General features: G+C 43.2%; 1 protein-coding gene across 1 annotated transcript in view; it reads left to right on the forward strand.

The window, feature by feature from the left end:
- The window catches only part of ttc1 (tetratricopeptide repeat domain 1), an 87,647-nt gene that overhangs the window by 20,660 nt on the left and 52,135 nt on the right, over nt 1-14,852 (forward strand). Inside the window, exons 3-6 of the mRNA XM_070878387.1 lie at nt 3,560-3,620; nt 5,296-5,408; nt 7,147-7,183; nt 7,443-7,591. Coding sequence (XP_070734488.1) covers nt 3,560-3,620; nt 5,296-5,408; nt 7,147-7,183; nt 7,443-7,591 — 360 coding nt within the window. The remainder of the gene's footprint in view (nt 1-3,559; nt 3,621-5,295; nt 5,409-7,146; nt 7,184-7,442; nt 7,592-14,852) is intronic.

Raw genomic sequence — 14,852 nt, forward strand, 5'->3', positions numbered from 1 at the left:
TACCCTAGTTTTCTGGATGGAAGTATTTCCTGAGGCTGTTTCTCTATCCGAAGAGCACTCCGAGCCTGTAGAACTAATGCTGGAGCTTCAGCTATGACGAGTGGGTCGTTGCTGATGGCCCCGGGGTTCAGACTGAGAGCGGGGATGATGAGAGTGCCTGCGTCTCCTCCCTGGACTAGGGGTAACTGTTTTCCGAATGGTCAGGCTACGTTTTCTAATTTTAGATCTGGTCCGAGCGGCTACAGGGTCTGTGAACTGAGGACTTGAGTCATGGTAGGAGTCACTATCTGAAGAGGAAGAGTCTGTCTGGGCTTGTTGGTTCATTGGTGTGGGGTTACGGTTATCGTCACCTCCTACCGCCGGAGTGTAGGGTGGAGGTCGCCGGGAAGGAGACTGTGGTGAGGGGCCTGGGACTGCGAGTAACCATTCCTCAAATTCATCATCCTCAGTCAACGCAACGCCAACCATTCGACTACGTAGTCTATCGGTACTCTTCTCAGAGGTCCCAGGGGAACTCTTAGTACATTTCTCGTGCGCGCACTTTTTCTTTAAGATGTCTACAGTTTTAACATGTCCTCCTTCTGTCAAGGACAGCCCTAATTTAGTGGCATTTTCCTGCCAGCTTGACAGAAGGGACTCATCTTTCAGCTTTTGACAGTACTGTCTCCATTTGGCTATTAAATCCTTATCCCTTTTTCCTCTCCCCTTTTTCCAAATTATTCCCTGTGCTTGTTTTACTACTTCCAAGCTTTTGGTGCCCCCTAATGGCCATTGATCATCTCCTAATAACTTATTCAAAGTTCCAGATAACAGTCTAAATTGCCCGGCTCTTTCAGGGAATTCTTCACATAACTTCTGTAGCGGACTACCCGCATCCATCGTTTTATCTACCTGATTACCCATCCTCGCGTCGGATCGGGGTCCTAATTAATCCGAATCGTCCCCCACGCCGCCCCGTGGTGGTCTCAGTTTAGCTTACCCAGAGCCTAGGTGGACCAAGTGATATACAAGATCGACACCGTACCTGGCGTAAGTACAATTTAAGATTTACACAGTCCCGCTTAGCTCCGCGGTTCACGCGATTTTTCTCTTCGTGTCGCTACACGGCTTATCCCAAATCTCTGCGTTTTTCTATGTGGCCCGCGCGATTTTTCTCTTCGTGTCGTTACACGGCTTCCTAATTAAATCCAATCAGTGCCTAGACGGGCCAAGTGATATACAAGGTCGACGTCACACCTGACTTGGACACTTATTTCCTAAGTTTAGAAAGTGTTCGCCAGATTGACTTGGATCTCGTTCAGACACCACCTGAGAACCAGCGAGTGGCTAAACTTTCCTCAGACTTTTGAAACCGGAGGAAACTGGGGCAGTATTGAAATTATACTTACTCCAGTGGCCATTTCCCACTCGTCTCGTCCAAGGCTAGTCTAGCTCTTAGTTCGCAAGTTTTCGGCAGTCGTAGGTTGAGATCCCACTTCTGACACCAAATGTTGATACTGGATTCTTTTCCCTTCAATCTGTTTCAGCGAATTCACTGACACACGAACACTTTTAGTCTTAGCAACATAAGACTTTTATTAGAGAATTTCCGGCCGGGACCTGTTAAGATAAAGGGAACACCCTCGATTTGAGCCTGTCCACACCTCTCTTGACAAGTCCCGTAACAGTACAAAAGCTCAACACTTATACATTGTTACAGCAGAACACATTTGAGTGACACTCAGTTTATACAATCATTGGTCGATTTCCCCCATAGCATACCCAATTGCAGGCTAACAACTCTCCAAATAGGGCGGGCTCCAGGGATGTGTTTACTGTTTCGATTGTCATCACATTTCCCTATTTTACGGCTGGTTATAGCAGCCCCTCGTCTGACTCATGTCTGACTTTTGCTTTTTCGTGTAACTCGTGTTTGACCACAACTCTGAGTAACCCCTTTTTGTGCTGACATTGTAGTTATCACAGCTTGACATCTTTGGTCAGCCATTTACCCATGATTCTTTCTAAAAGCCATTCTACACAAACTATTCTTCATAAACTATTCTCCTATTGCCTCTTCTCCTTCGATACACGTTCGCTGCCTTGCTATATACATTCTCATCTTTCAAGACGAAGGTGAACAAACATTTTAAGAGTTGGAGAAAAGGGGAGGAGCGAGGAAGGAAAACACTAGAAAATGAACTGCAGTCACGTTGGATGGTGGGGGGGGTGTTAACAAAAGCAGGAGATTGTTGGATAAAATTAGATTCTCAGACGTACAATAACTGACATTAATGACACAAAACAGAACTTGCAAATAGCTAATACAGAGAGGGACAAACCCTTTGAAAAGATAAGAAATTGAAGATGAGCCGAGAGAGAGGGTGGAATTAAAATTACTATAGTGCAAATCATCATTATAGGCAGTCTCTCTGTTAGATCTCTTAATTTTAATGAAATACGAACTCCGATGGTAGTTTTAACTTTTTAATCTTGGCAGAGAGTAACAAGCTGCTGGCTGATTGCCAGTTTCTTTGTCTTACTGAGACACATGGTCAAAATGGCTGTATTTTATACCGGGTTCAATTTACAGAAAAGAACTCGCCGCCTTTGACCTTATTGGCTCACTAGCCAAGGTCCGAAAATGTCAAGTTGATTGATGAGTTAATGCAACATGCCGAACTGCATGTAGCAGCCTTGACTTGGGGGTCTGTGAATTTTCACAGTCTGTCTAAATGAGCCTGTTTGAATACTCTATCACCCTCGGAATCGAGGAAGACTTGCTTCCACTCTTAAAATGAGTCTTTAGGTGGCTGAACAGTTCAATACGAGAACCACAGTCTCTGTCACAGGTGGGCTAGATAGTCGTTGAGGGAAGGGGTGGGTGGGACTGGTTTGCCGCACGCTCTTTCCGTTGCCGGCACTTGATTTCTGCATGCTCTCGGTGATGAGACTCGAGGTGCTCAGCGCTCCGGATGCACTTCCTCCACTTAGGGCGGTCTTTGGCCAGGGACTCAAAATATATACTGCAAAATAGAGTATATAACTACAGTTGTGGTTATTAAAGTCAGTGTTAAGACCAGAAGATAAATGAGATTTATCCTTTAGTCAGATCACGCTAAAAGTTTGCGCTCGCAGGCCTCACTACTGGTTTTACAGGATTAAAGGAGCCTGAAAAGTGGTCAACTCTATATACCAGACCTTGCAGTTGTGCTCTACAACTTCCCAGTGGCAATAGTAGTGTATAGAGCATGTCACATGGAAGTTCTGGGGACATGAAGCACCGCATTGGAGAACTGAAGTGTCTCATTGTGGGTTTTCTGTTACAATATCTGTACAATAGCTACTGTCGTAGTCGTGAAGAGTTCATGTTTCTCACCAAAATATAGGGTGACACTAGAATTTAAATCCTTTAATTCCTGTAGAGATATTTGAAATGGAAGGGTATTGAAAGTGGTGGTGATGTAAGAAGGTATATAATTTCATACACTTTTCACTGTTACTGTACTGTACTTGGAAAGACTACACTTCATATTCATGCACTAGATTTTTAGACCTTGACAAACATTCTGTTTTACAGCGGAGGCAAGATGAGAGTTTGACGTTGAAAGAAGTTGGAAATGGGCAATTTAAAAAAGGAGGTAGGTGTTTTCAGCATGATTTAGTCCATGTGTAAATATCATAAACGGTCATTTCGCTGAACATGGTCACGATGTAGTTTGAAATGGTTTTGTCACTTAATTATTTATCCATTTACCCCTGTTGCCTTGTTAGTGTGTTAATATTGAGAATAAAACTCTCTCAATTCCTTATTTCCTGATCTCCCCTGGTTGTACCTTTTGTAGCTGAGATAGGATACTGTTTCTGGATCTGTCTTTCCTGTTCTGAAGTGTTTTCCTTGTCTACATGTTGCCCCTGGCAGCAACATTTGTAGACATGATATCAGCTCTCTCATATGCTGCTGACATCGAGTTTTTCTTCTCCACTACCACTCTTGGCTCTTCCTGTCTTACTGTGTAGCCAATATCAAGTGCTAAATGAGCAAACATTTCCTTCCAACTCATCTAGGACAAGACAGAAACCATTCTGTTGAGCTCCTTCGCACCTGATTCCCCCTCTCCCTGTCAGCTTCCTTGGGCTAGGACTGCGCCCAATCATGTGCAACCTTGGTGCTTAATGTGACTTTCAAGATCCACATCCTTGTCACTGCCAAGATCATCAATTTCCACCTTTTTAGCGGTATTCCATTCTATGCCTGCCTCATCCATCACTGCTGCTGGAAAGTCTTATCCACAGCATCATTGCCTCTGCACTCGATTATTCCAATGCTCTCCTTGCTGGCTTCCAGCTGTGCCCTTCACAAATTGTAACATTCAAAACGTCACCACCCATGTTCTGTCCCACTCTAAAATCTGTTCTTTTACCCCTGTGCTCACAAACCTTATTTGGCTACCTTTGTATTAACTTTGAAATCCTTGACATTGTTTAAGCCGGTCCAAGGTTTGCCCCTAACGACCTCTGCAACTTTATTCAGCCCTATGTTTCTGTACATATCCTCTGTACATCTGCCTCTGGCCTCCTCTAGACTCCCTCTTCCCTACATTTTCAACGGTTGCTCCTTCAGTTGTTTAATTGTCGCACTCTGGACAGCTTTTTTTTATAGCCCTCTGTCTTGCTTCCTATTGTCTCACTTTCAAAGCCTCCTAAAACCAACCTCTTCGATTTTTCTTTCAGCATCATCTGTAATTCTTCTCCTTCCACTTCTCAGTTCTAGTTATTTTTTGACCTCTGATGTGGTTTGTGAAGTTTTACTATGTTACAGGCACTCTAGTCAAAGGTGCTGTTACAGAGCCTAACTTTCAAAATTCAACACCCAGTTGACAAAAGCAGTTTATTTCCTGGTACTTATCCTTGGGTATGTTAGGCAGGCACAATGTTGGCTTCTAACATTGTGGTCCATGGTAAGTAGCTCCCAATCTTCGTAGCTTACGGTTACTTAAATATTAAATAATTCAAGCAATTGGAACATTGAAATTGTGCTCATTAATTAAAATACTTTGGAAATCAATTTCTGCTTGTGAATATGCCCCTTTTGAGGTAAGCAATTAAGTGATATATTTTTATTGTGGAAATAACATCTTTTTGCCAGGCATCCAATATTACTGGCCAACAAAAAAAATTGCTGCAAGACCGCAAAACATCAATTGCTTACATAGCCCAATCTTCCTTGCATTCCTCTTTTTGTTTATTTTGTTACACAGTAAATGGAGAACAGTCACAAGCAAATCTTTTACCTATGCTGTATTTTACTTGCAGAGTATACAGAGGCTGAGAACTCTTACACAGAGGCTCTTGGTGTTTGCCCAGCCTGCTACCAGAAGGACAGGTCTATCCTCTATTCCAATAGAGCTGCTGCTAGAATTAAACTGGTAAGCATTTCTCATTGGTTGTGTCAACATGCAGTTCTGCAGGATGGATTTGTAGACATGCAGATGAACAGATTATCTGTTTCCTACGAAGAACTCATCTATTCGTAGCAAGTTGACTTGTTGAACAGCTTGCTTGCTGTGTTTTGATAGCTGAGAACAGTAACACAGTTGAACTATTGGTGTGCAACGTTCGCAAATTAAATTGAGAATTGGGAAAGGCCAAATATGTGATTACTCAGATTTGAATAGGTCCTTGTTTAGCATGTTGATCTACCTTTTCTTTACAGCTCTGCTTCAAATTATTGTGCCTTGTGGGCCTGGTCATTTCCTTTTTACAATACTGGAAATCCAGTTTTTTTTTAAAGTTAGGTGTCACTGACTGTTCCACAACAATTTTTAAATATTAAATAAAGACAGAAAATGCTGGCAATACTCAACAGGTCAGGCAGCATCTGTGAAGAGTATTTTGCTTTTGGATTTTTAAATATTTTCCCCCAAGAAATCTGATGGCATTTATGCATGAAAATGAGGATGAAAAATCTACTGTATGTAAGAGCCTGGCTGTGAAGATGAGATAAGATACCAGTGCCTCCAAAAATGACGTGCAAAAATGTTTGTAAAATCATTGGTCCTTCCTGAGTGTTTCATTTTGTAAACTTTTTGGCACTAATACTTTCAGCTGATGTACTGTTCTATAATAACAAAAATGTAAGGGAGGATTGTGAGATATAAAATTATCTCACTTGGTCACAGTGACCTGAGGTAAAATCGTTAGTTACTGCAGTGTATCCAAATCAGCAGAGTGGACTTTTTCACCCCCCCCCCCAGAGTTCAGAAAAGTGAAATGTTAACCAGACACTAGAAGACTACTGCAGGAATAATTAATAATTATGGTAATATTTAATGTGTAAGTTGGTTTTAAGAGTAGTGAACTCATAGTTCGGCTTTGTGAAATTTAAACTAGGTATAATGTCTAACCTAGCTAATTCCTTGTTGGGTCACGGTTCCATTGGCTTCAACTATATTCCAGTACCTCATTCAGGTAGCTACTAGGTGTGAACTCTAATGGTGAATATTTATAGGTGATTCAACCATAAGGGGCTATCACAGCCAAACCTAATCCTGCCCTGGCCACGCGGAAGACTTCATCGTAATACTGTGTGTAAATCCATCCTTTTAAATATGTTTATGATACCACTATATCTCGTGCACAAATGAAAATGCAACGCTTTAGTAATTGTATTGTTTGTATGTGTAATATAAAAATGTTGGTGTTCTGAAGATTGTTGGTCATCAATGTTCTTGTTTATCTGGAAAATTGAGATAGAGCTGATAATGTAACATGTGAATCCTTTATAATACAATGGGTTTGTTTTTGCTCTTCGGGAATGATAGATATCAGCTATCAGGAAATTATGGAATTATTCTATTTCTACAGTATTATAAATATGCTGTCTAATGAAAGACCAGTGTACTCTGATAACATCTCACAGGGTAAGACAATATGGCAAATGGTGCGGTTGTTCTTCTGTTTACCAGCCAAACGGGACTGCAATATCCATTTTTAAGTTTTGATTATTTCTGTAATTTAGATTTGGTGGAAAGAAATTGCATGAAATTGTGTTTGAAATTTACAAAAATGTTTTGTACTGAAGAGTGTGAGTTTATGTTGTAAAGCATTGCTTAATTAAACCATTGTTCTCAATGAATTTTCTGATCAATATTTTTTCTGCTTCAGGATAATAAGGAAGATGCCATATCTGATTGTACCAAAGGTAAGTTTTATGCTTAGCAAGTTGCTTTCTCAAATCACAAATTGTTACAGAAATTAAAGATTAGCATTTTAGATTTTGGAGCCATCTTAAAAATGTACAGCTCTCTGGTTTCATTATTTTTTATGCTAGTTTCTCTGAAACTGAAAGAGAAATCTGAAAAAGTTGATGAAGCTCTGCAAGACTATAAAACCATTTTAGAAAAAGATCCATCAACTGTGGTAAATACTGGCATGAGTAAACTTTTTTTTTCAATTTGTAGCTATTGAATTAAATCCTAATTACATCCGTGCTATATTGAGGAGGGCGGAAATGTATGAGAAAACTGAAAAACTTGATGAAGCTCTGCAAGACTATAAAACCATTTTAGAAAAAGATCCATCAATAGTACAAGCCAGAGAAGCCTGCATGGTAAGTATGTTATAACTGAATTCACATTACAAACAGGAAGTGAAATAACCAATTGCAGTCTGATGATCTGTCCTCTCATTGTATCTTAGAATAACCTACCAAATATGGACTGGTTTCTCAAGTCAAAGTTGCTTTACACTGTAGCTACACTGGATTTGGCATTTAGAAAAATTGTATTTATCTTTTTTTCTTTTTAGAACTTACTTTACTGTTCACGCACTATGTCATTCCTTTGCCAAGAAGGAGAGCAAGTAATTTGCTCTTGTGTCTCTCCTGGGTGTGGGATGCTCCTCATCTCCATATGATAGTTTGATCAAAATTTGGAGCTTGCTATTTGGAGGAATACTGGTGTGAACTTGCGTCTTTCCCTTTGTTGCACTGTACAATACCGCACCAATACCCAGTGTCCCCCCCCCCCCCCCTCCAAAAATAACTTCTGATCTAAATGAGATCTCCAAGGGTTGGGCAATCAGTTTCACACACGTTGGTACTGAGTTGAGTCTGAGCACTTAGACCTTGAGAGAAGATGCTTAAATTTAATACAAGGAAGTCAGCATTAACTGCTCAAATTTCTGTAAAAATGGTTGCACTATACTAACTTTAAAAAAAATTTGTTCTGGGATTTGGGCATCACTGGCAAGGTCAGCATTTATTGCCTGTCCCTAATTGCCCTTGAGAAAGTGGAGGTGAGCTGCCTTCTTGAACCGCTGCAATCCTTGTGGTGAAGGTCTCCTGAAATTGCTGACTCATGTTTTGGATTCATAGGCAGTCCCTCGGGATCGAGGAAGACTTGCTTCCACTCTTAGCATGAGTTCTTAGGTGGCTGTACAGTCCAATACGAGAACCACAGTTTCTGTCACAGGTGGGACAGATAGTCGTTGAGGGAAAGGGTGGGCAGGGGGCCTAGTTTGTCGCATGCTCCTTCCGCTGCCTGCGCTTGATTTCTGCATGCTCTCGGCGACAATACTCGAGGAGCTCAGTGCCCTCCCGAATGCACTTCCTCCATTTAGGGCGGTCTATGGCCAAGGACTCCCAGGTGTCAGTGGGGATGTCGCACTTTATCAGGGAGGCTTTGAGGGTGTCCTTGTAACGTTTCCTCTGCCCGCCTTTGGCTCGTTTGCCTTGGACGCGTTCCGAGTAGAGTGCTTGCTTTGGGAGTCTCGTGTTTGTCATGCGAACTATGTGGCCTGCCCAGCGGAGCTGATCAAGTGTGGTCAGTGCTTCAATGCTGGGGATGTTGGCCTGGACGAGGATGCTAATGTTTGTGCATCTGTCCTCCCAGGGGATTTGCAGGATCTTGCGGAGACATCGCTGGTATTTCTCCAGCAACTTGAGGTGTCTACTGTACATGGTCCATGGCTCCTGAGCCATACAGGAGGGCGGGTATTACTACGGCCCTGTAGACCATGAGCTTTTATTGCCAGCATTTATTGCCTGTCCCTAATTGCCCTTGAGAAAGTGGAGGTGAGCCGCCTTTTTGAACCGCTGCAATACTTGTGGTCAAGGTCTCCTGAAATTGCTGACTCATGCTTGGGATATGGTTCCACTGTCCATCTGGTACTTCACTGACCGACCTGCGAGCACCATCAGAGCAGGCCGGGGAGCGGAAGGAACTACGTGACTGTTTGGCCCAGAAGTCTGTGCGGCCCCCGGCCTGCGAGCACCATCGGAGCAGGCCGTGGAGCGGAAGTAGCAGCGTGGCGGCATACCATTCCAGGGAGCAGCACGTGCTGGAGCAGGAGAGCAATGGCAGCGAAGAGAGCAACTGGATTGGATGTCACCAAGATCCAGGTTGCTGATTGGAGTGTGGGCAGGTACAACATGAGCGGCGAGGTCGGGGCCAAGGAGAGGCGTGAGTTCGGGGCCCAGAAGAGGCAGGGGCCCAGAAGAGGCAAGGGCCCAGGGGCAGCACAGGCCAGCCCACACTGCAATATGTGTGTGCACTAGGTCCGTGCAGCCGAGCTGATCTCCAGTCGTCTTGGATAACCCTTGCCACTGGACCAAGCCCGTGTGGTGGCTGTTGTGCAACGACCACCATACGTTAAAAAAATCCACGTATAGGCATCTTCCACGCTTCAAGATTTAGTTTGGGATCTGCAGTATTGGCCCTGAAATTCCGTTTTGGTCTTCCTGCGGGCTTTTTAGAGAAAAGATACGCACCTAACTTAAACTGCTGCCCACGTTCAACTTTCCGATGCTGTGGCCTGAGCTGTGACTGCCAGTTGCAGTGCGTGCACGTCGGGACGTGCGCAGGCCTGGAGCTGGAGTCACATGGCTCTGGGCAGCCAATCAGATAAAGTATCATAGTAACAGTAGTTCCGAAAGGTACTAAACTCCTATTACATTGAGAAACAGCAAACACCCAAAACACTAATAAAAAAAAATAGAAAATATATACTACATTCTTTTAAATTAAAGTTATTAATGTCTTAAAAAAATATATATATTTTCCCGATTTTATTTTGAAGTTTTTTTTAAAATAAAGTTACTGTTGTGGGGAGGGTTTTTAATAAAAATATCTTTTCCTAATTTTTTTATGTTTTTGTGTTTTTTAAAACACTTGCCCCTGTAAAAGTAGGCTATGTTACCTGCTTTTTCAGGCGCAAGATATTTAAGGACATTTGTATGAGTAAATATTGGAAATTTGCACTTACAAATGTCGTCACTCCCAATCTGCGGAGGATCTGTCAAGCCAGAAACTTGACGGATCGGAAAAAACGGTTTTCAGCGCATGCACATTGCGCGCCAAAAACCGGCTTTTCCGATGCCTTCCCAGATCCGTACAAACTTCGTACGGACCAGGGAGGCCGAAATTTCAGGGCCAATAGGTCCTTCATTGAAACACCTGTGAACTTTTTGGCGTGGAAGCAAGTCATCCTCGACTCGAGGGACTGCTGCCTAATAATGATGATGATGATGATAATGAAGGTACTTGGTGTTGTTAGGGAGGGAGTTCCAGGATTTTGACTCGATGACAATAAAGAAGTGGCGATATATCTAAAAGTCTGGATGGTGTGTAACTTGGAGGGGAACTTGCAGGTGGTGCTCCCATGCGCGTGCTGCACTTGTCCTTCTAGGTGGCAGAGGCCGTGGTTTTGGGAGGTGCTGCTGAAGAAGCCGTGGCAAGTTGCTGCAGTGCATCTTATAGATGGTACACACTGCAGACGTGGTGCGCGGAGGGAGTGAATGTTGAAGGTGGAAAGGGTGCCAATCAAGCGGGCTGCTTTGTCCTGGATGGTGTCTAGCTTCTTGTGTTGTTGGAGCTGGTCTCATCCAGGCAAGTGGAAAGTATTCCATCACATTCCTGACTTGTGCCTTGTAGATGGTGAAAAGACTTAGGGGAGTCAGGAAGTGAGACACTTGCCGCAGAATACCCAGCGTCTGACCTGCTCTTGAAGCCACAGTATTTATATGGCTGGTCCAGTTAAGTGTCTGGTCAATGGTAATCCCCAGGTTGTTGGTGGGAGAATTCGGCGATGGTAATGCTGTTGAATATCGTGGGGAGGTGGTTAGACTCTTGCTTGTTGGAGATAGTCATTGCCTGGCACTTGTGTGGCGTGAATGTTACTTGCCACATATCGCCCAAGTCTGAATGTCATCCAGGTCTTGCTCAATGTGGGCATGGACTGCTTCATTTTCTGAGGAGTTGTGAATGGAATGGAACAGAACACTGCAATCATCAGCGAACATCCCCACTTCTGAGCTTATGATGGAGGGAAGGTCATTGATGAAGCAGTTGAAGATGGTTGGGCCTAGGACACTGCCCGTAGGAACTCCTGCAGCGATGTCCTGGGGCTGGGATGATTGACCACCACCAAACCACAACCATCTGCCTTTGTGCTAAGTATGACTCCCAGCCAGTGGAGAGTTTTCCCCCTGATTCCCATTGACTTCAATTTTACTAGGCTCCTTGATGCCACACGGTCAAATGTTGCCTTGATGTCAAGGACAGTCAGTCTCACCTCACCTCTGGAATTCGTCTCATTTGTCCATGTTTGGACCAAGGCTGTAATGAGGTCTGGAGCTAAGTGGTGCTGGCGGAACCCAAACTGGGCATTGGTGAGAAGATTATTGGTGAGTAAGTGCCATTTGATAGCACGGTCGATGACACCTTCCATCACTTTGATGATTGGGAGTAGACTGATTTGGTGGTAATTGGCCGGATTGGATTTTTCCTGCTTTTTGTGGACAGGCCATACCTAGGCAGTTTTCCACATTGTCGGGTAGATGCCAGTGTTGTAGCTATACTAGAACAGCTTGGCTAGAGGTGCGGCTAGTTCTGGAGCACAAGTCTTCAGCACGACAGCCGGGATGTTGTCGGAGTCCATAGCCTTTGCTGTATCCAGTGCACTCAGCCGCTTCTTGATATCACGTGGAGTGAATCGAATTGACTGAAGACTGACTTCAGTGATGGTGGGGACCTTAGGAGGAGGCCAATTTGGATTATCCACTCTGCACTTCTAGCTGAAGATGGTTGCAAACACTTCAACTTTGTCTTTTGCACTTGCGTGCTAGTCTCCGCCATCATTGAGGATGCGAGTAGTCATGCTCCTCCTGTTAATTGTTTAATGCCCACCACCATTCACAACTGGATGTGGCAGGACTGCAGTGCTTTGGTCTGATCTGTTGATTGTGGGATTGCTCAGCTCTGTTTATAGCATGTTGCTTCTGCTTGGACTGTGGTTTGAAATTATATCCCATTCCATGATTTGGGATTTCAACATTTTTGTTTAATCCTTATTTTGTAGTCAATAATTTTAATTGGTAGTTTACAAGTTCAAGCTTCAGTAGTTCCATCCATCAGGGCTTTATTGCTTCTTGCTTGAAGGGAGGTTTTCCATAAATTTTCTGTATTTTGTTTGGTTTAAACCAGTCAGTCCAAAAATATTCCAATCTTTCTTTCTAAAATCCCATAAGAAGTTTCTAGCTCCAAGTCCAGCCCCCAGTACCAAACCCATTTGAGATGTTTGCACTGAGAAAAGACAAATGTAGAATGGTAAAACCTACATGTAGTTGCCAAGTCCTGAAGGACATAGCTGCCAGACTGGGTCTGCAGCAGGTGGTGAGACAACCAACACATTTCATAGTAAACTTTTATTCATCACTGAATATAATTTCTTCATTACGGTACAGATATGCAGCAGCTTTCATACCTTATATGGATATTATCATTTCAACCCCTAAATATATTCTGATCCTGCCAAAGACACTTTTTGGCCCTGTTATTTACGGGATTGCAGAGAGGCGAAAAACAGTCCAAAGAACCCAGCAAGACCGGGGATGCAGAGGACCTGCCAAACTTAGCGGCAAAACCTTATCATTTTTTTGGATGTGTTTCTCGCCTGGCAGCTGGTCAAATTGTCAACCTGCCCATCTGGAGAGGAAACTAACTCCACACTAACCTATGGCACAGGAGGCAGCCATTCAGCCCATCGTGTCCGTGCCGGCCGAAAAAGAGCTATCCAACCTAATGTCACTTTCCAGCTCATGATCCATAACCTTGTAGGTTACGGTACTTCAAGTGCACAAAGTACTTTTTAAATGCGATGAAAGTTTCTGCCTCAGCCACCCTTTTCAGGTAGTGAGTTCCAGACCCCACACACACACACTTGAGTTGAAAAGATTTCTCCTCAACTCCCCTCTAATCCTTCTACCAATTACTTGAAATATATGCCCCCTGGTAATTAACACTTCTGCTAGGGAAAATGACTTCTTCCTATCTACTCAGAATTTTATATACCTCAATTAAATCTCCCCTTAGCCGCCTCTGTTCCAAAGAAAACAACCCCAGCCTATCCAGTCTTTCCTTGTGGCTAAAGTTCTCCAATCCTGGCAAAATCCTCATAAATCTCCTCTACCCTCTCTAGTGCAATCACATCTTTCCTGTAATGTGGTGACCAGAACTGTACGCAGTACTCGAGTTGAGGCCAAACTAGTATTTTAAACAGTTCTTGCATAATCTCCCTGCATATTTTGTGCCTCGACTAATAAAGGAAAGCATTTCATTTGCCTTCTTGACCACCTTGTCTACCTGTCTTGCTACCTTCAGGGATCTGTGGATATGCTCTGTTTCTCTACACTTCTCAATATCCTACCATTTACTGTGTATTTCCTTGCCTTGTTAGGCCTCCCCAAATGCATTACCTAACACTTCTGGATTAAATTCCATATGCTACTTTTCTGCCCACCTGACCAGCCCAAAGATATCTTCCTGCAGTCTACAGCTTTCTCCCTCACTAACAAAAATTGGCCGTATGATTGAATCATCTGCAAACTTCTTAATCATGCCCTACATTGAAGTCTAAATCATTGATGTATTCCACGAAAAGCAAGGTACTGAGCCCTGCGGAACCCCACTGGAAACAGTCTTCCAGTCACACAACCCCTGTCGACCATTACTTTTTGCTTTCTGCCTCTGTGCCAATTTTGGATCCAACTTACCACTTTCCCTTGGATCCCATTGGCCTTTACTTGTCTGATCAGTTTGCCATGTGGGACCTTGTCAAAAGCCTTGCTAAAATCCATGTAGACTACATCAAACATGCTACCTTCATCGAGCCTCCTTGTTACTTCCTCAAAGAATTCAATCAAGTTAGTCAGACCCGACCTTCCCTTAACAAATCCATGCTGACTGTCCTTAATTAATCTGTGCCTTTCCAAATGACGATTAATATCGTCCCTCAGAATTTTTTCCAATAACTTGCCCACAACCGAGGTTAGTCTGACTGGCCTGTAATTACACAGTCTAATCCTTTCTCCCTTTTTAAACAACCATACAATGCTAGCAGCACCACGTCTGTAGCCAGAGAGGATTGGAAAAAGATGGTCAGAGCCTCGGCTATTTTCTCCTTTGCTTCTCTTAACAGCATGGGATACATTTCATCCGGGCCTGGTGATTTATCTATTTCAAAGATATTTCTCTCTCACTATGGAGGGCTGCAGAGAGAAATATAAATATCTGCAGTCCATATTCTACATGGAGGACCAAGTGTGTGACTGGGGAAAAATACACTAGTAATGTGCATGCTGAAAATATATCTATATCTATCCCATGTAAATTCTGTACATACCTCCAGAAAAAAGACCAGCTCTCATCCTTTATCATAGAAGTATTAATTGCAATAAAGGAGTCAAAAAGATCAGGACACCAAAACATCACTTCTAGAAACAAGATCTAACCTCAAGTATTATAATTAGTATGTCTACCACTTTTCCATTGGAAGGTCCTTTCTAGTCCTTTGGCTGTGAAGCTTCCAAATAG

The sequence above is a fragment of the Pristiophorus japonicus genome, chromosome 4 (assembly GCF_044704955.1).
Source record: "Pristiophorus japonicus isolate sPriJap1 chromosome 4, sPriJap1.hap1, whole genome shotgun sequence".
NCBI lineage: Eukaryota > Metazoa > Chordata > Chondrichthyes > Pristiophoridae > Pristiophorus > Pristiophorus japonicus.